The sequence below is a fragment of the Gouania willdenowi genome, chromosome 4, assembly GCF_900634775.1.
Source record: "Gouania willdenowi chromosome 4, fGouWil2.1, whole genome shotgun sequence".
Classification (NCBI taxonomy): domain Eukaryota; kingdom Metazoa; phylum Chordata; class Actinopteri; order Blenniiformes; family Gobiesocidae; genus Gouania; species Gouania willdenowi.
In genome coordinates this window covers 39,339,063-39,361,999 of record NC_041047.1, presented here as the reverse complement: position 1 = coordinate 39,361,999, position 22,937 = coordinate 39,339,063, and the positions used below count along the sequence as shown (strand labels likewise).

The following is a 22,937-nucleotide window of genomic DNA, read 5'->3' as shown; positions in this document are numbered from 1 at the left end:
ACAGTTACACAACTACTACAGATACACAACTACTACACACTACAGGTACACAACTACTACAGATACACAACTACTACACACTACAGGTACACAACTACTACAGATAAACAACTACTACACACTACAGGTACACAACTACTACACACTACAGATACACAACTACTACACACTACAGATACACAACTTCTAAAATGAGTTGTGTAACTATTCCTTATTATTGTGATATTCTGTATTATCTCAGCTATAAACTGCTCTGTATTTATGAATGAATTGGTATTAAAGCTGAATATTGTGTGTAATTGAATGGTCAGGTTCAGTGTGGAGCAGGGTTGGCAGCTACTGTGGCTCTGCTGTGGCCTCTTTCCTCCCACTCAGGCTCTGCTGAAACACGCTCAGAAGTTTCTGGAGACACGACGCAGAGAGACGCTGGCCTTCCACTGCCTGCAGCGTCTGCAGAGCTCCCTGAGGTGTGTTTCACACATACTGCTGTCTGTTACCTTCCACTGCTCTTTGGATTCTTAACAGGACACAAAGAGACAGAAAAATGACCATAGAGAACAACAAAAACACACAAAAACCCATAATGCACAATATTTTACAGAACAATTACCATAAAGGACAACAAAAATATACAAAATGATTCCAAAAATACAGAAAAATACACAATAAAAGCAAAAAAATATACACAATAAGTCAATAATACACAATATCAGTCAAAAAAAAAACATACAAAATTACAGAAAGATTCAAAAAACGAACAATAAAAATAGGTAAAAAATGTTTTACTCCAATGACTCAAAATATACAAAACAACAATACACACAAAACAATACAGAAAATCAAAATATACAGAATAACAACAACCAAGAATGATGGAAGAATACACAAGCTCCAACATAAATAACAGAAAATAGGCAAAAAAGAAGATCATGAAAAATAAACACTATTTGTCCAACAATAAACATAGAAAATTACCCAAGTATTCACATAAAGGACAATAGCACAATAATATACAACACACAAAAACATACAAAATGACTACAAATATATATACAAATAAACACCAGAAATAAATTTTTTAAAACAACACAAAATACTAAAAAATTACTCCTAAAACACACAAAACAACAATAATATTCAGAATGACACAAAAACAGCAACAAAAATGACAGGAAAAATACACAAAACTACAAAAATAAACAAATCACCAATAAAATGACAGGAAAATACACAAAACTGACAACAAAAAAAACCCACACAGAACAGAAAGAATCACAGACAAAACCACAATCAAAACTTTCCTAAAGCCTTTGTTGTTTCCTGTGTTAATTCTCACACTGGTATTTCTTGTAAATTCTGACTTGAATGTTGATCATGTGACCCTCACATCACATTTTTGTGGCCCCGCTGTGATAGCATCACCATGACACTGACGTACAGTATGTGTGAAGGAAGGAAGTGTGTCTAATAAAAAGCTGAATATGTTCCTTTAGAGCAGGTTGTGTAGAGTGAGCCTCATATAAAAACACATCATTTCAATAAAAAACAACAAGGAATATCAATATTATTGTTATTAACATATTTCAGTTTTGATTAAATGAGCTGTGCAATATTATTAATATTCATCTTAGCATTTAGAATAACGTATGAGCATTTTTCTGTCATTTTGTACGATTTTTTTTGGAGTCATTTTTGTGTATTTCAGTTATTCTTTTGTATATTGTTCTGTTATTTTTGTGTGTTGTGAGTGTACGAGCAGGGTTGGGGTCATTTACATTTTTCAATTACAATTACATCTTCAATTACCCCATGTTCATTTACATGGTGACTGTCATTGTTTTCCCAATCACAATTAAAATTACAATTATCATTCCCCAACCCCTTGAAAGTCAATTACAATTATGTTCTCAATTACTAAAGATTGATAATTAATCACAATTACTGAACCTTCAATAAAGAAGTCAAATAAACGTAACCTTGTTAGCTTTCTGTTAGCATCTCTAATGATAACGGGTCAGTTTAACCCATGTCTTAAATCAGCTGTAAAATACACTAATATTATTATCTATCATCCAATTAGTTTCTCATCTCTTGTTTACCTTATTAGGCGTCCTTATTAATGATAATATTGGTATTCATATTTTTGGCATCAGTTTATCCATAGATTTATATTATTTTTAAGTGGTAAAATAATCCTGGAGAGAAGTGACAGGTACAGAAAACTTGATATTAAAAACACATTTTAATAATTAACTGCTTATGTGTAAGATATAGAACTGTGACATGGTTCCCCAAAAATACATTGTAAATGTCAGTTTTTATATAACTTACTGTACGTGCTAATTACAGTCAATTATCTGAACTCGAGTACAATTCAATTAAGATTACAACAGCAACGGATTTTTTTTCAATTACAATTGCAATTATAATTACATCATAATTGTAATTAATTATAAATTATGCGATTACAATTAAGATTAACCCCAACCCTGGAGTGTAGAGGTTTTGGGAGTGATTTTGTCTATTTTTGCTAATGTTTTGGGTATTTTTCTGTCATTTTTGTGCGTTTATTGCACAAAATTAGACCAAGGGACACGTGTGGCCCTCAGTTACCCGTATCTATGGAAATCAACAATGATTTAAAACGTGTGGTTCTTGTGCTGTAGGTTGGAACCCAGGAAGCTCCCTCCTCACCAAGTGGAGGTGAACGCCATCCAACAGAACAGCACGCAGATCTTTCACAAGATCCACTTTCCCAACGACACAGACGAGGTACGCACGCTGTCGCTTTAGAAGTAAAATGTGTGGCATTCATTGATGAGCTGTTCCTCTCTGTAGATATTTCAGGTGGCCTCCAGCACCAGGATCAGAGATCTGATTCAGAGCATCACCAAGAAACTCAACCTGACGTCTGCAGATGGATTCAGTATCTTTGTCAAAACAGATGACAAGGTTTTTTTTAAAGCTATTATGTCTAAACCAGACATGTGCAACTGGTGGCCCGGGGGCCACATACTGTCCTTGGTCTAATTTTTGGGCGTTCCCCAAAGGAAATGCACAAAATGACTCTAAAAACAGACCAAGTAACTAAAAAAACACACAAAAGGACCACAAAAACACACAAAAGCACTAAATGAGAGAAAAATACACAAAACGACGCCTAAAACATGCAAAATGAATTGGAAAAACACAAAGAAACAACAGAAATGCTTTAAATGACTCCAAAACGTTTCAAAATGACAAAAAAGGATTTGAAAAATACACAAAATAACAGAAAAATACACAAAAGGACAACGTAAACATAAAAAAGTGACTCAAAAAACACAAACTGAGAAAACTAAATACACACACAAATTGACACAAAAAAACAGAAGTATACTATGTAATTAAACAAAATCATTCCAAAAAAACACAAACTGACAGAAAAATGCACAAATGTATCATACAAAAACAGAGAAAACAAAAACGCACAAAATTTACTCAAAAAAACTATTAAAAAAACAATTATTTCCTCTGTTAATGCTCAGATTAGTAATTATTTTAAATACTGACATGAATGTTAATAAAATTGTGGCCCTCAGATCAGATATAATCACATTTTTGTGGCCCCCACGTGATAAAAGTTGCCCGTCTCTGATCTAAACATTTTTTTTCTCCAACTGTTACCTGATCTCCATCCTTCATGAGCTTCCCAAACTTTGTGTTTTTAGGTCCATAGTTTAAATGACTCGGACTATTTCTTTGACAGTCTGAGACAAATCACTGATTGGTCCAAGAAATCTAAAAGGATCAAGGATGGTGAGATCACATGGTGTGCACACTCACTGGTTCTATTCTTAAACACCTTAATAACATCTGCATGTGTTTGTGTTCCACAGCTGGACCCATGAACATCTCCTACCGCGTCTTCTTCATGAGGAAGTTATGGTTTAACGTGATCCCAGGCAGAGATCCAGAAGCTGATCAGATCTTCCATTTCCCTCAGGTGCATCACAAACACATTTTAGTCTCACTTTAATCACAGCGGGGGCCACAGAATCATGACTGTATCTGATCCAAGGGCCAAAAATCTACTTTGTGTGTTTTTTTTTTGTCAATTTGTGTGTTTCTCTGTCATTTTTGCTGAAGGTTTTTGTATTGTTTAGTTCATTTCTGTTGTTTTGTGTGCAATGAGTCATTTTTGTATATTTTTGAGGTTTTTGTAAATGTTTGTTATTTATTTTTAGTCATGACGTGTGTTTTTGGAGTAGTTCTGTTTTTTTTGTGTGTTTTTGTTGGTTTTGGTGTATTTGTTTGTCATTTTGTGTGTTTGTGGAGTCATGTTGGGCATTTAATTTGCGGGCCGCACAAAATTTGACCTTGAGCCACATGTGGGCCCTACGCCACTGGTTGCCCATGTCTTTTCTATAAGGTATCTAAAGAGCAGGTGAAGAGTGTGAGTTGTGTGTCATTTTGTGTGTTTGAAATCCTATTTGTGTATTTTTGCTGTGGTTTTGTGTGTTTTTATGTCATTTTGTATATTTTTCAGTTATTTATTTGTAGTCATCACGTGTTTTTTGAAGTAATTCTGTTTTCTTGTTGTGTATTTTTGCTGTTTTTGTTGTATTTTTTGTGGAGTCATGTTGTGCATTCATGCTGCGGTCTGGGGTCGCACAAACTTAGACAGAGGGCCACGTGTTGGCCCTACGCCGCCAGTTGCCTATGTTGGTTCTATAAAGTGAAGAATGTGAGTTTTGTGTAATTTTGTGCATTTTTAAAATAATTTTTCTGTGTATTTACTGTCATTTTGTGTATTTTTTTGTTGTAAATTTCTGTTTTGTGTGTAATGAGTCATTTTTGTATATTTTTGCAGTTTTTGTATATTTTCCAGTTATTTATTTGTAGTCATTACATGTGTTTTTGCAGTATTTTTAATGTCCTTTTTAATCTGAACTTTTTATGTTTTTGGGGTCATTTTGTGCATTTTCTTTGGGAGCAAAACACAATATTATTCCATGGACAGTAGGTAAACTCAGGAGCCTACACTATATATGTGACATACTGTATGTTGACATGTTTTATCTATTAAAGTAGCTATTTCAGGAGTTTTACCAACATTAAATAAATAGTGATGAGGATTAGTTCTGGATTTTGTGATGTCATCTTGTGTTGGTCTTTCAGGAGCTTCCAAAGTATCTGAGGGGTTATCATGTATCGACCAAAGAGGAAACGGTCAACATCGCTGCTCTCCTCTTCAGAACAAAGGTTGGAAATGACAAGAACCAGTTTGTCATGATCCCAAAACTCCTGAAGGAACTGGTGCCAGTCGACCAACTGAAGATCATGTCTGAGAACGAGTGGAAGAAGGTGAAACTCAACAATCTAGACAAAGATGCTGCTGAGAGGGATTTAAACATACATTGGCTGCCAGTGTGGCTACAGATGTAGCTTACCTCTATGAGAAAGACTCTGCTATATATTTTTCGTTAAATGTTTCCATAAACTCACAGCAATGTGCTCACCAATGCATGGAATTTAGCATCCTTTAAAACAGGGGTTCTCAACCTTGGGGTCGGGACCCCATTTGGGGTCGTAAGACACTGAGAAGGGGCTTTGACATTGCTTTGGTTTGAATATTAATGCCACTTTTTTAAAAATCAAATTTCAATCCCTTTTCTGCACATTTTTTTCCACTTTCGAGACGCTTTCATCACTTATAAACCCTTTCCAACACTTTTCCCACCGAGTGTCACGTATGTTGAGCCATTATTGTCATTTTTAACCTCTTTTCACCATATTTCATGCTTGTGAATATTTAAAATTGTAGGTCTGTTTTATTCAACATTAGCTGTGATTGCATGTGTTCATACAACTAAAGGAACATGTCACATGAGGTAATTGCAAAGAATGCAAAAAAAAGTGAAAACCTGTGTTAACTGTTTTCTATCACATTTAAGTGTGTATTTATTTATTTTAGAAATCTAGTTTGCATTTCTAATTAATTTAGTTTACCCTCTAGATTTATTTTAAATGCGTGTCAAACTTAAAATGAATCTAGTTCAACCTGCGGGAGAAACTGAAAACAAATAAAAATGCAAAATTCTTTCCTCCATGCTTGTATAACATGACGGCAGTGATTTTTAATTGCAAATTGTTTAAGAAATATCTACATTTTTTCAAAATCCTGCATTTTTCCTCACTTATTGCTTGGATATTGTATTAACAATAATGTCACCTTAGAAAATGACCCTGCAGTGTTTGAGCATGATAACTAAGAACACATGCAGCTGTTACATTGCTGTGGTTTTTCCTCTCAGTGCATTATGTCGTCCTTTAACCAACAAGCTGGAATGACGGTCGAAGAAGCCAAGGTGACTTTTCTGAAGACGGCTTATCGCTGGCCCACGTTTGGCTGTGCATTCTTTGAAGTGAAGGTTAGTGAAATTAGCGCTGATGCTAACTTTCTCTCTGCTGGGCTTCAGCCACTCATTCTATCCTCATTGTTTGTACAAATCGTCTCCTGATAAAAAAAAACAGAACAAAACATGAAGAATTAACAATGACAAATCAGAAACTCAATTCAATGATTCATTTTCTGTTCTTAGTCATTCTAGTGGGACATCTAGGACTTTGATGATCATTTGTTTAAGTTTCCAACATTAATGATAATAATAACTAGTGCTGCGACTTTATCGCTTTAATTGCCAATAATTAATTACAGAAAAATAATGCACTGAAAAAGAATAATGCAGTTAATTGCTTTTTTTTCACTCCAAACAGTGCAGAACCTTTGCCTTTCTCATTACATAAGGTATACCCATATTACTGCTGCACAGACCACAACACAAGAAACAGGAGACGTCGTTGCTCTGTTTCGTGGGCGTTAATTTTAGTTTAAATAAAAACACCGGATGGAAAACTAAAGCCCAGTTGTGTACAAATTGTGCAAGAAAGAGTTTGTGGATCACCGGAGCTCTTCCAGCCTCTGCTACCACCTCAATGCTAACTGTGCTAGCTGCAACATGCTCTGAGCAGACAGTGTCTCCAATCCACACTGGACACTCAGACAGGGTTCAGAGCCAAAATGAATAAATCCATGACAAATGAACAAAGTCAGTGGATAAATGATGGTAGTGGACAGTCAACTACTCTCTGTGGTAGAGGATGTGGGCGGGGCTAGAAGCACTGTTCAGTTTACACCTCTCTGGAATGTTCTGGACTAAGTGCTGTTCTTTTATTTTAATGCACAAAAAAACACACTGATTTGAAAATTGTCAATGTGTCGATGTTTTGGATGGGCGGTGGGAGGAAGTTCCAGAGGCGGGGGACAGAGCGGCTGAAGGAAAGGTAGAGCTGGGTGTCGTCTGCATAGCAATGAAACTGAACGTCATATTTAGGGAATATAAGGACGAGGGGGATGACATAAATTATGAAGAGAATGGGACCAAGGACAAAACCCTGCGGGACACCTAAGGGGATGAGGGAATGACATTGCTGTGACTCTATTAAGCCAATGGGAGAGAAGCAAACATATTAGAAAAGTATCTGTCATGCTTCTAGCTATAGAACTTTAACAATTCATCAGCAGATAACACTCCATATGAACATGGATGTATGGCTCTGTAGATGAATGGATCACATTTGATTGTATAAAAGCATCAAATGAAGAGGCTCTGAATGTAAATTGGTCAGAAAAATCAGAAATATAACAATTATCATTATGTATTAATTTTGATTGTCTTGTAAAGTTGAAAGGTTCATTAAGTCTGCCCCTCTCTGTTCATTGTACAAAGACACCAGATATTCCTAAATACTGAGAGGAACATTGAAGAAATTTTACGTCTTGTAACTTTCTTTCAGCAAACATCAGAACAAACTTTTCCAGATATTGTAAGAATAGCCATCAGCAAACAAGGACTCACGATCATCCACCCTAAAACTAAGGTCAGAGAACATCTTCATTGGTATTTACACTCTTCATAAAGTACGAATCCTGCCTTCATTTCCTGGTATCATGATTGTTTCTATGTGAAGGACGTGTTGGCGAACCATCCCTTTAACCGCATCGCGAACTGGTGCAGTGGGAGCACCTACTTCCACATGACGCTGGGAAATCTAGTCAAAGGAACCAAATTTCTGTGTGAGACATCTCTGGTAAGACACCGGGTGAACTCTTTGAGTGCGTCTGAATATTCCCTCCTATCTCCTTTTTTATCCACTGTTCCTTGACTCATGGAACTGTTAAAGTGGCGGCTGTTGTGGTGGTTTTGAATGGAATGAGACTGAGTCAAGTTGTAGGGTTTACAAGTCAGATGCGGACACAGGGTTTATTTTTGAAAAGGATTTTTGAGGCAGACCGGTCTGGGATTCAGAGGTTTCCATGTGTGTGTGTCCCAATGAATCTGCAGTTGTTCTGTGCTCCCAGGGTTTTGTATGCTGTTAATAGTGCTAAGCATAACAATGACAGAGTCTCTGAGAAGAGACCTTGGCAAATAATATCAGTGTATGACGGTATCTGGCCTGCTTAGGGCAGTGTGACCAGAACCGAGAGAGATTCTGTAATCACGTATCAGCGGCCATGATAAGGAGCATTCCAATTCTCTAAAAGCTAAAGAAAGGAGGCTCAATGCTTCCTTTATAACCTCATTTAGTCTAGGAAACACTGATGCATGCTTGACCAAAGGAGACCACATAATGCTGCCACACATGTTGTGGCAACAACATTTAAAGGGACCCATTTATCCGAGCGTTCACGGAAAATCACGAAAAAGGGATCATAGACATTTTTAGCCACATTATGTTTTATTCAACATATTTCATTCATCTTGGAATGCTTTGTGCGGTTATACATTTGTTTGCCTACAACATTATGTAGGCCTATATCTTGCATAAATTTAACAATTTCATGAAATCATATTTATTTTGGATTAATGTTGATTAGTGAGTGGAAGGTGAGTGTGAGCAACCGTTAGTTTCACTTTTGTTCCTCGTCTTCCCTTTATTTACATTCAAACCTTGTGATATTTTAGATTATATCAGCGGTTAGAGTCACAGGGGAAAGTGTTATAAATCTGCTTTTAGTCCATTTTAGGAAATTTGTAGTTTTTTCACCACGGCAGACGTTGCCAACCTTTACCGTTGTCGGATTATTACGTCGCATAGTGGAAGTGTGTCTGATTGTCAAAACAAGGTGGTGACCTTTCCCTAACTCCTTTAGGAAGTCTCCTAACACTTTTCTCCTAAGGAAAAGTGGATAGGAAAAGAGATAGGAGGGACTATTTCTGACGCAGCCTTTGTCTGTCACCGTTTCCTTTTTTAACATCTCTGTTTTTCTTTCAAAAAGGGCTATAAGATAGATGATCTGATCAGCTCCTATGTCAACATGTACATCAGTGAGAGGAAGGCCGCACACGCCAGGAATCAGCGCTTCAACATGTGAATCAGTGTGGGAAGTGGATGTCGCCACAACCAGGAATGCTACATATGAGTTTTATTTAGAAAAGCTTTTAAAATTTACTGCTCAGCTTTCAGTTTGTATATAAAACCATTCTCTTATCTTATTGTTTCATTAGCAGAGGCACTAATCATAAATGTGGAATGTATATTTCCACATCAATGTGTCACATTAACATTGTTTACAAAGGAGTAACAGTAAAATATTAAATAAACGAATAAAAACTATAGAAATAACTTAAAATAAGGGATTTGTTAAATTTGGTGTGTTTTGTTGAATGAAGTTACTTTACTTGAATATATTATCTAAAAAGCTCCAACAAAACCTCCTCTTTTACTTGAAGGACAGCTGAATTGTTTTTACCTTGTTTGGCGTTTGATTCTTTCAAAGTAAAACTCCACATACACGTTGGTATATACAGTGGGATTTAAACTCAAAGCGAGCCATTAAACACAAATCACCCACTACCAGACAATACAAATAACTGATCCCGTTCTGTCCCATTTGTCGGATATTTAAATGGAATATCTTTGGTCATGAGCCTCGTGTTTATTGAATTCAGAATTCTTGATTTGTTGTTATGAACAGTTTTAGCACATTTTAACAGTTATATTAAAGCATGCAATCCTGAAAATGAAAGCCTTCTCAATCATTCTGACAAGTTAAACACATCAATGAGAGCATGAAATAAACATGTAATTATTCATTCACTAACATTTTTAGGGATGCACCGAAATAAAAATTCTTGGCCAAAAACCAAAACATTGAAAAACATTTTTATGCCAATTATTAGTAGAATCACATTTATGGCTATATGGATGTGTACTAACCTCACTATTAAAGCATTGTAATTTTATAATGTATTCAATTAATGATTCAAAGAAAAACTTGGTTAAAAAATGTGAAAATACGTATTTAGCACTGACATTCCAACAATGCACAATATAAAATATAACTAACTGCTGAGTCAAATTAAATATGTTCTCTCATTAAAACACAAGGTGCATTAAAGTTGTTGATGAAGAGCATCTTCTCTGCTTTATTACAGTGAAATCTGTGTTAAACGCTGTGCACGTCTCCACGGGTTCTCCACATTCATTGTGGCGTGCGTCATTTCATATACGCGCTGCTTTATTCCCATCCAAGTAATGATCTTTATAACGCGGACCAAGTACAGTTGTGATAAAGTGCAGAGGATCTCTGTGAAACAGACGAGGGAGCAACTCGTATGGATCTGCACCACTAATAAACCTTAACTTTTCCAAGTCTTTCCTTGTATGCCTTTGCATCTATAATGCTTTTCTGTGATTTCAAACATTTATCCATCACAGTGTTTACCTCTGAGTGCCTCCGATATGGCTGCGCATCCAGGTTACTGCCTATAGAGGTGAAAACCCTCTATATGCTGTATTCATGCCTCTGATGCAAACACGATTCATGGTGTAGATGGTTGACACAGAGGGCTATGTCCACGTGTCAGACACAAAAATCACACTTGAATGTGTATTTTTCATAGTTTTCACTCTGTGTCAGACTCTGCACTCGGCTGCTCCAGCACGTTGGTCTGTTTCCAGACAAGCACACCGACCGCAATGTTTGCTTGAGTCAACAAATCAGAATCAGAATCAACTTTATTGACCAAGAGTGTATGAATACACATAAGGAATTTGTCTTGGTGACCTGTGCTCTCTCAGGTAGTATAACATTAAATAATAACAATCAACTAAAATAAATAAAAATAAATAAAAGAAGAAGTATAACCATAAATATAAGAGTAGTTTGACTAATATGTGCAAACTAAATAAAATAACAAGATAATAATAATAGTAATAATAATAACCAAATAAAATAAAAATACAATAATAATAATAAGATAATAGTGCAGTAGTGCATTGATGAGTAGTGCAGGTGAACATTTAAATGAAAATATTATGTCCATGAACATTTCGCAGTGACAGGTTGATCCAGGGTTGTTATGTTTAGTTCCAGGTTATTTCACAGTAACAGAAACAGGTCTGACACTCTTTGACTGTATAGTGTTGATCAGAGTGACAGCCTGGGGGAAGAAACTGTTTTTATGGCAGGTAGTTTTGGCGTACAGTGATCTGTAGCGTCTGCCGGAGGAGAGGAGTTTAAACAGATTGTGTGCAGGGTGGGAGGGGTCTGCAGTGATGCTACCTGCCCGTTTCCTTACCCTGGACAGGTATAAGTCTTGGATGGAGGGCAGATCAACACCAATGATCTTTTCTGCAGTCCTGATTATCCGTTGTAGTCTGTGTCTGTCTAGTTTGGTTGTAGAACCAAACCAGACAGTGATGGAGGTGCACAGAACAGACTGAATGATGGAGGTGTAGAACATGATCAGCAGCTCCTGGGGCAGGTTGAACTTCCTCAGCTGACGCAGGAAGTACATCCTCTGCTGTGCCTTTTTCCTGGTTGTGTCTATGTGGGAGGTCCACTTCAGGTCCTGTGAGATTGTGGATCCCAGGAACCTGAAGGAGTCCACGGTAGCCACTTTGCTATTCAGAATGGTAAGGGGGGTGAGTGGGGGGGGATTTCTCCTGAAGTCCACTGTCATCTCCACAGTCTTGAGCGGGTTCAGTTCCAGATGGTTCTGACTGCACCAGAGCTGTTCCACCTCCCGTCTGAAGGCAGACTCGTCCCCATCCCTGATGAGACCGATGACGGTGGTGTCGTCTGAAAACTTCAGGAGTTTCACAGAGGGGTCCCCTGTGGTGCAGTCATTGGTGTAGAGGGAGAATAGAAGTGGGGAGAGAACACACCCCTGAAGGGCGCCAGTGCTGAGTGACCGGGTGCTGGATGTGATGCTTCCCAGCCTTACTTGCTGCTTCCTGTCAGACAGGAAGTTGGTGATCCACTGACAGGTGTAGGCCGGCACTGTGAGCTGGGTGAGTTTCTGGTGAAGGATGTCCGGGATGATGGTGTTGAACGCAGAGCTGAAATCCACAAACAGGATCCTAGCGTAGGTCCCTGGGGAGTCGAGGTGGTGCAGGATGTAGTTCAGTCCAATGTTGACTGCATCCTCGACAGACCTGTTTGCCCGATAGGCAAACTGCAGGGGGTCCAGCAGGGGTCTTGTGAGGTCCTTCAGGTGGCTCAATACCAGCCTCTCAAAGGACTTCATGACTACGGACGTCAGGGCAATGGGTCGATAGTCATTGAGTCCTGTGATGGCAGGTTTCTTTGGGACTGGGTGGATGCTGGAGCTTTTGAAGCAGGAAGGTACTTCACACAGCTCCAGTGATGTATTGAAGATCCGTGAGAAGATGGGGGCCAGCTGCTCAGCACAGGCTTTCAGGCAGGAGGGAGACACTCCGTCTGGTCCTGGAGCCTTTTTGATCATTTGTTTCTTGAATAGCTGGCACACATCTCTTTCATTGATCTTCAGGGCAGGTGGGGGGTCAGAGGGTGAGGTAGGGGGGGAAGTGGGGGGAGCAGGAAGGGCAGAGTCCAGGTGATGGGCTGATGCTAATGAGCTCGGGGGTGGGTGTGAAAACCTGCAGTAAAAGCTATTCAGGTCTTCAGCCAGTCTATTGTTACCTGCAGGGTGGGGGAAGGGTTTCCTGTAGTTGGTAGCCTCACGCAGGCCTTTCCACACTTCTGAAGGGACTTTGTTTGAGAAGCTTTGTTTTAGCTTCTCAGTGTAGCACCTCTTGGCTACTCTGATCTCCTTGGTTAGTGTGTACTTAGCCTGCTTAAACAGGACCCAGTCCCCACTCGAGTAGGCTTCCTCCTTAGCCTGACACAGCATCCTGAGTTGAGGTGTGAACCAGGGTTTGTTGTTGTTGTATGTGCAGAAAGTCTTGGTCTGCACACACATGTCCTCACAGAAGCTGATGTAAGATGTCACAGTGTCAGTCAGTTCATCTAGGTTGTCTGATGCAGCTTCAAAAACACTCCAATCAGTGCAGTCAAAGCAGTCCTGTAACTCCTGCTTTGACTCCTCTGTCCATTTCTTTACAGTCCTTACCACAGGTTTAGCAGATTTAAACTTATGCCTGTAGGTCGGGATGAGGTGAATCAGACAGTGATCAGAGAGCCCCAAAGCTGCACGGGGAACAGAGTGATATGAATCCCTTATTGCAGTGTAGCAGTGGTCCAGTGTGTTAGCACCCCTGGTGGGGCACTTTATATGTTGTCTGTATTTAGGGAGTTCGTGGGTTAGATTTGCTCTGCTAAAATCCCCGAGAATGATAAGCAAAGAGTCAGGATGTTTTTTCTCCACGTCTCATATCTGGTCGGCCAGGTGCTGTAACGCCTCTGTTACACAAGTCTGAGGTGGGATGTAAACACCGACCATTACAAACGAGGAGAACTCCCGCGGAGAATAAAACGGTTTACAGTTTAAGAAAAAACTCTCCAGATTAGGGCTACACGTCTGCTTCAACACTGTGACATCTGTACACTAACCTTGGTTAATGTAAAAGCATATTCCGCCTCCCCTCGTCTACCCAGAGAGCTCTTTTACGCGGTCCGCTCCGAGGAGCTGAAAGTCCGGTAGATGTAGAGAGTTGTCCGGGATGAGTTCACTGAGCCAGGTTTCAGTAAAACACAGGGCGGTGAATCTGCAAAAGTCCGAGTTTCTGGTGTTTAGGAGCAGCAGTTCATCCATTTTATTTGCCAGAGAGCGGACATTCGCCAGGTGAATGGATGGAAGCGCAGTGCGTAATCCCCGCTGCCTCAGTTTGACAAGCGCGCCTGCTCGTTTACCCCGTCTGCGTCTGCGGCGTCTCCTGCAAATTCCATAGAGAGCTGCTGCTCCTCCGGTGAGAATCTCCGCATAACTTTCTGGTTCAATGAGAACCGGTGAAAAAAGATCAGCAGAGGACTGTCCAACGTTTATAAGTTCTTCTCTGGTGAAAGAGACCAGAGAAGGGGAGCAAGAAACTACAAAAAAGAAAAAAAACGTAACAACTACGAGAGAGCGCAGTACCGAGGTAAGCATCCGCGGCGCCATCTTGGTTGATAGTTTCATTTGGATTGTTTTGGTGAATAAAAGTATTTCGGCATCATGTAAGGATGCATTACTGCTAGAGGTGGGACGATAGAGGGTTCACAATAACGATAGGATATTTTGGAAAGGAAACAAAACAAATACATTTGTCAGTCAACACTTGCCTTGCTCCGCAAAAAGTTAAAACATGGCTGTGTTGACTGGAAAAAAATCACAGACCGTACTATTCACATCTGTCCAGCCAGTTGCTGGTCCACCACACATCGCCGCCTTTTCTTTTTTGAAGCTTTTCTGCAGAGAATGGCACAAATTGCCAAAGCAGCGCGTTTGTTTTTGCTTAGCATCGCAAGTGTCTATCCACTTCCTTCTTCTTCTTCTTCTTCTTCTTCTTCTTCTTCTTCTTCTTCTTCTTCTTCTTCTTCTTCTTCTTCTTCTTCTTCTACTCTTGTTTGTTTACATTCCTGTAAACTCAGAGGGTCAATGCAAAAGTCACAAAGAAAGGCGTGTCAATGTTTTTCACTTAATATATTTACGATGTTGAGCACTCAGACTGCAAGACACACAACAGACCAAAGTGAGACAGTGAACAAAAGCCTTAACATGCTGCTGGCAGTAAACTAACAGGCTAGTGATGCACAGATAGTGGCTTCATTCAGCTCTGCACAATCACATTAGCCAATCAAAGACAGTGAGCAGAAAAGGGACGATGTGTCCGATGCACAGCTGTGAAGTCTGTGTGTGAAAGAAATATTATCTCTCTTCAGCCAGCGGCTCTGCTCTCCACATCTGTCCCACGGCTATGGGACTGATTATTTTGGGAATTCCAATTCAAGATGCCCCCGGGTGGGGGGTGGGGGTAACAAGGGCCTCTGTTTCCACACACACACACTCCTGCTCTCCTATAGGGGACGCCGGGGGCCTCTTTAGAACTAAACTATCTACAAAAGATCATCTCAGTGAAGTTTAGGCATACAGCTCTCAATTAACAACGCAGTCCATCTTCTATCCATGGCTGGGGGGGCGGTCTTGGTGCAGGACAGGGCTCTGTTTCCATGACAACTGGTTGCGACTGAGGCATGCCATTCTTCTTTCCTGCTGCTAAAGTGCGCTGCTTATTCTGACTCAGGCTATTGTGGAGCACACAAGTGGCTCTCTGAGCTGGAGGGATGGGGAGAGAAAGGGCGGGGTCAGAGTTCAAACCTAAACACTCCCAACGGGGGCTGCCGTGTCTCTTATCAAATTTGTTCAGACACAAAAAGAGCTACAGTCTCATTCCCAAGAACATCTTGAGTCAGAGAAAGGAGATTATAGGACAGCGTTCCTCACGCCTGAGCAGCAGTTCTCCTCCTCCTTATCTTCCTCCTCCTCCTCCTTATCTTCGTCCTCCTCCTGCTGCTCCTGCTGCTACACTCTGATCCCTGCTCCTCACTGCTGGACACTTTTTTTTAACAAGGTTACTTTTCCATCCTCTCAGGAGATCTGGTAAGTCCTTTTTTTGTTTACTTTTTTATTAGTTTCTGTGATACTTATTCATCAGAATCCTCAAGTTCACAGTTTTCTTTGGCATTATTGTATCCACTTGATACATGATTTTCTAGTTGTTTTTAACCTTTTTTTAACCTTTTTTTCAACCTTGATTTGAAATAAGAAACATTTGGCATTCCAAAAACACCTTTTGCCACCTTTATCTCATGATGTCTGCCTCTGTGTAACACAGAACATTATTTAGACCCGTTTTCTTTACAAGAAATAATCATCACAACTGTAATTCATTGGTAATAACTGCTTCAAAAATTACTCCAAAAAAAAAGAAAACACTTACAGTCTTTGATAAGTCTCTCTGTAACTATGACGGCCAAATTAAAAATAAAAAAAAATAAAAAACACTTTCTCTGATTTGGATACTTTTCTGTCATTTGAAATACTGTAAATAACGCTCAATAACTTCTGTGAAGTACACTGTAGTACAAGGAAAAGCATTGAGCATCTTCATTAGGTTACTTTACTCTTACGTTGATATTTTCTTTTAGCATGTGTAGAACACGGATTTTCATGTGTAAATATTTCATTAGTGCGATAAAGATCACTATTAAAACCACTTACAACTTTTTAAATGTACTTTGATTTTGCTACAAAGGTTGTTTTTTTCCGTGTGTATCATGAATATTTTCACATCTTCAGAAGTTATTGCTAATTAATGTTTTTTTTTCAGGAAATTTACTTTGAAATTTACTTTGATCTCAAGACATGTTTTGACTTTGAATTGTTCCTAATTAATTACAGTATTAATGGAGGTTTATTTTTAAATTTTTTTTTTTTTGAAAAACCTGAAAAGTGGTAGACTTACTCAAGACTTTCTGTTGTTTTCAGGGTCCTAGAGGGATTCTTGAATAAGTTATCATTAATTAATAAAAGTAGTGATGATTATTTACAAATACATATTTATTAAGATTTTCAGAAAGCTTCATTTTCTTTAAAATCTGTTGTGGTCTAATCAGCATCACCTGTTGAACTTTTCACATGATTTACATATTTACATTATTATAGGACAGTTAAGTTATTGACTTGAGTGTTGCACTTTGTAGACGGTCCCTTCCCACTCCGCTCCTGATTCAAAGATCATCACATCAACGTATGCTTTTAACTCACACATATAGAAATAGGGCCATAAATGTATCACATTTTCAATGTGAATCCAGTCCATTCTTTGAGTTTCAAATGTTTTTGAAGTTGAACTAATCCTGAAAAGCATCCTGGCTGCCATGGTAACATAAGCAGATTGACTAAGACCTAATGTAACTTTACTGTGTTCACGTGGAGCTTAAAAAAAAAATAAATAATAATAATAATAATAATAAAAATAATAATAAAGGTTTGTTGGTTTCTATTGATTTTTCCAGTTATTAATAGAGGACATTCATGTTTTACATAATAAAAAGTCTTGGTAACACTTTGTAATTAGGGTCCCTTAATTATAATTAAACGTTAACAGTTTATTATTATATTAATATTCATTATAATATATTACCTAACAATAAATAACATATCAGTTAATGCATTAATAAGTTGACATAAACCTTAATAAATGTATAGAAGTCCCTCATAAGCATTATAGTGAACATCAGTAATTGCTTTTTGGCTTTTGATGCTAATGTTATGTAACACCATACTTAATAAACACCATAAGCAAATGATTACTAGAGACGTTATTGCGTTTTGCTAATATATTATTTATTGCATATTAAGTATGCATATATAACGATAAGTAATTGCGTTATGTAACTTTGTCAATGCTTATTGCTTAATAATGTTTTGATTAACTCTGTGCAGTAAACATTAATAAACAGCTGATTAATGCATTAACTGATATGTTTATTAAAGGTATAGTGGACGATTTTCTGTAAGTTTCAAAAGAAACACCCTCTGCACATGCAACACTCTGTTTACAAGCTGGAGTCGGCATCGCTGATCCATTTTCAAAGGATCTGGTGCTCACCGAGCACAAGCACGTACCACGTTGCTACGTAAACATATCACCAGAATGATTGACAACTAGGAGGACCAATAGTAGATGATCCACACGGAATTAGAAGCCAAAAAAACATTGTCCACTCTACCTTTAATATTAGGTAATACAATATAATGATTAAAAACTTATTAATAAAATGTTAATTAATGCTTTATAATGTATTAATACGGAACCCTTATTGTAAAGTGTTACCAAGTTCTTTGCTGTACAATGAAAACTGAAGTTTTAGAGACTTTGGTGAACTTGACATCCATCCACACTTGTTATTATTCCAAACACTGAAGAACTCAGTGACCTGAACTATAGAGAGTCAAGTGTCTCAGCTTACCTGACCTCCAACCAGCTCAGCAGTCAGGCCACTTATTCAGGCCCCGCCTCCTCTTCACATCACAGTGTTTAGGGGGTGTTTTGGGGTAGTTTCCCTCCAGGATTATCCCTCAAAGATCTGTATTTAGGAAACCCTTCCCATTCAGACGCTCTGGCTTTGCTTTGCCAACTGGGAGCTTAGCCCGTTTTTCCTCCCGGGGTGTATACAGGGGTGGAATTGGTACTGGTGGTGCTGACCTACACTCGCTGCATTCACAGAAGCTGAGCCTTTCCTGGATGAGAAATGCTCTCCCTCGTGGCTCCCACATAGCTGAGTGAAAAGGGAAGCTCTGCCACATCCCGCTGGTCTTTAGGAAGACCTAAAGCGAGCGGCTGAACAGAGATTTAACGCCATCAAAGAAAGGCATTAAATCCAAAAGCCTTGTCAGTTTTGTGGCTGAAAAATGTACTAAACATTCCCGATTGTAGAAAACAAAGGTTTTGAGTCAAAACAGGTTTGTCTTTAAGGTTTTACTTCAATTTCTTTGGGAAAGTGAAGAAAAAAATCTATCAGTGGCCATGTTTACATGAGCGCTTTACTTGAGCTTAAATTCTGAATAAAAGTTAAATCCTCTTTAAACTGACCTTGTAAACACTTCCAAATGAAAATGGTAATTCCAAACGTTAATCCTCTTTCACTAAACGCTGGCTTTGATTAGCCAAAGTATCTTCTATCTCCTTTATCCTCCTCAGCTGATAAAAGTGAAACAGTTTGTTAATGTCGAGCTGTCGCTTCAAAACTACAATCAAAATGAAAGTGAAAACAGTCCTTATTATGTGGTCTCCTAAATTGTAGCCAAAAACAAAAGGTTTGTTGTGTTTTTTCCCAGTAGAAGTGATACGTCATGTTCGCCCCTTGTCCAATCAGAACCCTTCCCAAACCCCAGACCTAAAGCAGAATCAAATAAACCTGTTTTCCATGTAAACCTCAATTTGGAATTACTATTTCCATGTAAACACAAAGTAGAATACTTTAATTCAGAATAATTTCAATCAGAATAATTAATTACAAATTAAAAAAAAAACATCATGTAAACGTGGCCAGTTAGGTACAAACTGATGAAATGCATGAGGTAGGAATCTCTCCTCTGGGCTTTATACAAAATAAATGTTCCAAAGTGATCACAAGCATGATATGGAATGTGTAAACAGATCAACATCTTGTGTATGAATGGAGAATCAAGCAGCCTTTTAAGATAGTCCACATGAGAACTGATCCATCAGAATAGGAGACAGTCTGTGTCAAACACAGGAATCTTAGTGGCCTCTTTATGTTCAAATCCTACTGTCACTAAATATCAATTCACTTTATGCAGGATTTACTCATTTACTTCACTGCCTCAGATTGTGCCGCTGATTCCACGCCCAGGCCTGGATGTTTGACGAAATCAAAATTCTGATGAAATAAAGAAAAGGAAGGAGTGGTCGCTGGCAGTATTTTAAATGTGAAACAAGGAGTGGGCGAGTATTTTTAAGGTGTGTCAGAATAGTTGAAAACAATGTTAAGTCCCAAAGGATGAGCTTCACCCTAAATGAAGTGAGCCAAAATTCTCATAATAGAGAACAAACATAAAACCCACACAAATGTTTCCTCACTTAAAACTTGGCTCACATTCTCTTTAATGCGTTGGCGGCTGGAGCATTTTTCTCCAGAGGGGGGGTGCGGGGGGGCTACAACTCAAAAATAGACATACACCAAAATCAGTTTGTGCAGCTTTGAACAAATAGGTAAGGAAAATTGCAGTCACAGAACTGCTTTCAAACAAACCAAATGTATCATAACCCATAAACAAGCAAGAACAAATGTAGTTCATTCAATAGAGTGGGTGAGTGTGTATCAGGGTTATTATACGTTCTGAAATGTAATTTGTTTTTATCATAATTTTTTTTTCAGATTTTTTTTTTTCCAGTTTTAGTTTGTTTAACAAGTAATTCATTTTTTTAAAAAAAGGATGACAAATGAAGTGGTAAATGTACTACATAATTTAAGACCTGACAAAATATATTTTAAGACCTAGTTTACAAAATATGAACATGTTCAAGATAGATTTGAAATCATCACATTTTGTTTGTTCATGTTTCTCTGTCATTTCTGAGAAGTGCTTTTTAAAACGGTCATACCCGTACTCTTTATCCATGCTGGGTCTGATAGTGATGTTTGAAAAAAAAAGGCAGGGAAAGCAAAATAACGCATTAGCCTCTTAATTCACTTCATTCTAAACCAGGTTCTGGAAAAAGGCCGAGTGTGTATGGACTGCTGATGAATGATGTTGGGCTGATCAGGGCCGAGCTCTGCTTCACCTTATATGTTCTCCTCTCCAAAGCTCTTAATGTGAGTGACTTCACTGAATTATTCATTTTGCTTTTCTTTCTATCGTCTCCAACTACCGCGGCTTCACCTGTCAATCAGCCACTGTATGACGGACTACTGTGACGTGTGCCCCTCCCATGGCTGGTGGCTGGTTGTAAACCCCTTAGTCTCTAAATTTAAAATATATATGTTTGGTATGACTCAGTGTAGGAGTGATCCTCCTTTCCTTGCTGTACGTTTGTTCTCTCTTTAATACTCTGGTACAGGCAGATGCACCGCTGATCAGACTGAGCAAATATAGAAAACAAATATGAAGCAAATATGTTTGCTTTTCAATCACTGTAGAAAAATTAATGTGTTTCAAACATTTGTATCCAAAGGGACAGAAATGGTTGAAAAATTTACTCATTCGTGCCACATTTTTTTTTAAATCACTGTTTCTCTGTCTTCTTTCTTTTTCTCATCAGCATTTAAAATGGAGTCGTCTACGACTCTGCTATCAACCAATGAGTCATCAGAGAGCTGCGTGTCAGTGGACACGCCCATTGAGAACCAGCTGTTTGGGTGCTACTACATGGTGGTCTTCCTCCTGGCACTGGGTGGCAACAGTTTGGCTTTGTGGATCTTCTCCCACCAGCGTGGTTCTTGTTCTCCCTCTAACATCTTCTTGGTCCATCTGGCCGTGGCCGACCTGTCCTACGTCATCATTCTTCCTCTCAGGGCAATCTACCATTTCACCGGGGGCCACTGGCCCTTTGGCGAGGTGCCGTGCCGAGTGGTGGGCTTTTTGTTTTACGTCAACATGTACGCCAGCCTGTACTTCCTGGCCTGCGTGGCAGGAGATCGCTATCTGGCTGTGGTTCATGCCGTGAGGTCTTTGAATGTCCGTCGTTGTCGCTATGCTCACATCATCAGCTTCTCTCTGTGGATCTTGGTAACCATCTCCATGGCTCCGCTGCTCGTCACCTACCAGACCGTACAGGTGGACAACACCACCGTGTGTTTGCAGCTTTACAGAGAGAAAGCTTCGGGCAACGCATTGATCTCACTGGCAGTGGCCTTTACGCCCCCTTTCCTCACCACACTGTCATGTTACCTACTTATCATCCACAGCCTGTACAAAGGCTCCAGGTTAGAACCGGCCCTGAAGCTGAGGGCCCTGCGCACCATCGGCCTGGTCATGCTCATCTACGTCGTCTGTTTTCTACCGTATCACATGAGCAGGGCCACCTTCATCCTGGGCTACAACCACCTCAGCATCACCTGTGAGACTCGCCGAGGCCTGAGCCTGGCCAACCGACTCACCTCCTCCCTCACCTGCCTGAACGGGGCCCTGGACCCGCTCGTCTACCTCTTTGGGGCGGAGAAATTTCGTGGCACGCTCAGGCGATTACTCTGCAAAGACAAGTCAGGGATGTCAGGAGCCACCAGTGGAGATCTAAAGGGAACCCGTGAGAGTTCTCTGAGTGCCAAGTCAGAGTTCTGAGGTAGAAAACTCTGGATCTGAACCTGAAACAGAAAAACACTACCGTAATTATTTGAATAACCTATGCTGACTGGCGTTTTGGCCTTTAATGCTCCCAGTATCAATCAGATAGATAAAGCATTGACTTCATAAAGACTGTAACATATGCTGTATCTTATTAGAAGGTGTCAAGGCCACAAACAGAACACAGGAGACCAAGATGTCTTTTAAAAAATAAGAAAATACCTGCAGATGCCTGTTTCTTAATTTTGAAGGTAATTTGAAAGTTTGACACAACTACTGTAACATCATCAGCATAAAAATGAACCAAGGATTTCTTCTCCACTTTAAGAAATCTATTTAAACTTTCTACAGATTTTTTGGATGATTCAATAAGTTTAACATTTACTCAAGTCTGCTTTGCAACAATCACTTAAAGCTGCAGTATGTATGTTTTTTTTGGCGTCATTTGGTCAAAAATCCATAATTATCTTTGAGCATATTGTAATACAGTGTTCTGAGTGGACAGTGAATCTCTTCTCTTTCTCCTGGCTCTGTAAAGGAAGTTTAGAAATCCAGGAGCATGTACGCTGGATGTCAGCCAAGCAGAGATTTTTCTACAAACACGTGTTCTCCATGGGCTGTTTCGGGCGTTACTATTGGTTGCTCAACTGAAGTCAGGCGCTTTCAAGTACCAGCGGTAGTAAAAGTGCAATGGCCAGCACAAGACTCTATCGTGGTGTAAGGCACAACAGTTATACAGCAAATCAAGCAGAAAAAGGCAAACTGAGGTGGAGAAGCAACAGAATAAAATCACAAACACTGAGGTGGAATGGACCACTTTGCGTCCTCGCGGAT

General features: G+C 39.2%; 2 protein-coding genes across 2 annotated transcripts in view; both read left to right on the top strand.

The window, feature by feature from the left end:
- The window catches only part of myo7ba (myosin VIIBa), a 53,211-nt gene extending 43,144 nt beyond the window's left edge, over positions 1-10,067 (top strand). The window contains exons 39-48 of the mRNA XM_028445124.1: positions 312-467; positions 2,667-2,772; positions 2,839-2,952; positions 3,711-3,798; positions 3,879-3,985; positions 5,161-5,346; positions 6,297-6,413; positions 7,840-7,923; positions 8,014-8,133; positions 9,323-10,067. Coding sequence (XP_028300925.1) covers positions 312-467; positions 2,667-2,772; positions 2,839-2,952; positions 3,711-3,798; positions 3,879-3,985; positions 5,161-5,346; positions 6,297-6,413; positions 7,840-7,923; positions 8,014-8,133; positions 9,323-9,418 — 1,174 coding nt within the window. The 3' untranslated portion in view covers positions 9,419-10,067. The remainder of the gene's footprint in view (positions 1-311; positions 468-2,666; positions 2,773-2,838; positions 2,953-3,710; positions 3,799-3,878; positions 3,986-5,160; positions 5,347-6,296; positions 6,414-7,839; positions 7,924-8,013; positions 8,134-9,322) is intronic.
- Positions 10,068-15,725: 5,658 nt separating this feature from the next.
- Positions 15,726-22,614, top strand: gpr17 (G protein-coupled receptor 17). The gene is made up of 2 exons (XM_028445175.1): positions 15,726-15,890; positions 21,082-22,614. Exon 2 carries the CDS (start codon positions 21,090-21,092, stop codon positions 22,098-22,100), a length of 1,011 nt encoding a protein of 336 aa, XP_028300976.1. The 5' UTR covers positions 15,726-15,890; positions 21,082-21,089; the 3' UTR covers positions 22,101-22,614.
- Positions 22,615-22,937: the final 323 nt, after the last annotated feature.

Bases quoted from the DNA above. Each gene is read 5' to 3' on its own strand.
- gpr17 (XM_028445175.1), top strand. From the start codon at position 21,090: ATGGAGTCGTCTACGACTCTGCTATCAACCAATGAGTCATCAGAGAGC.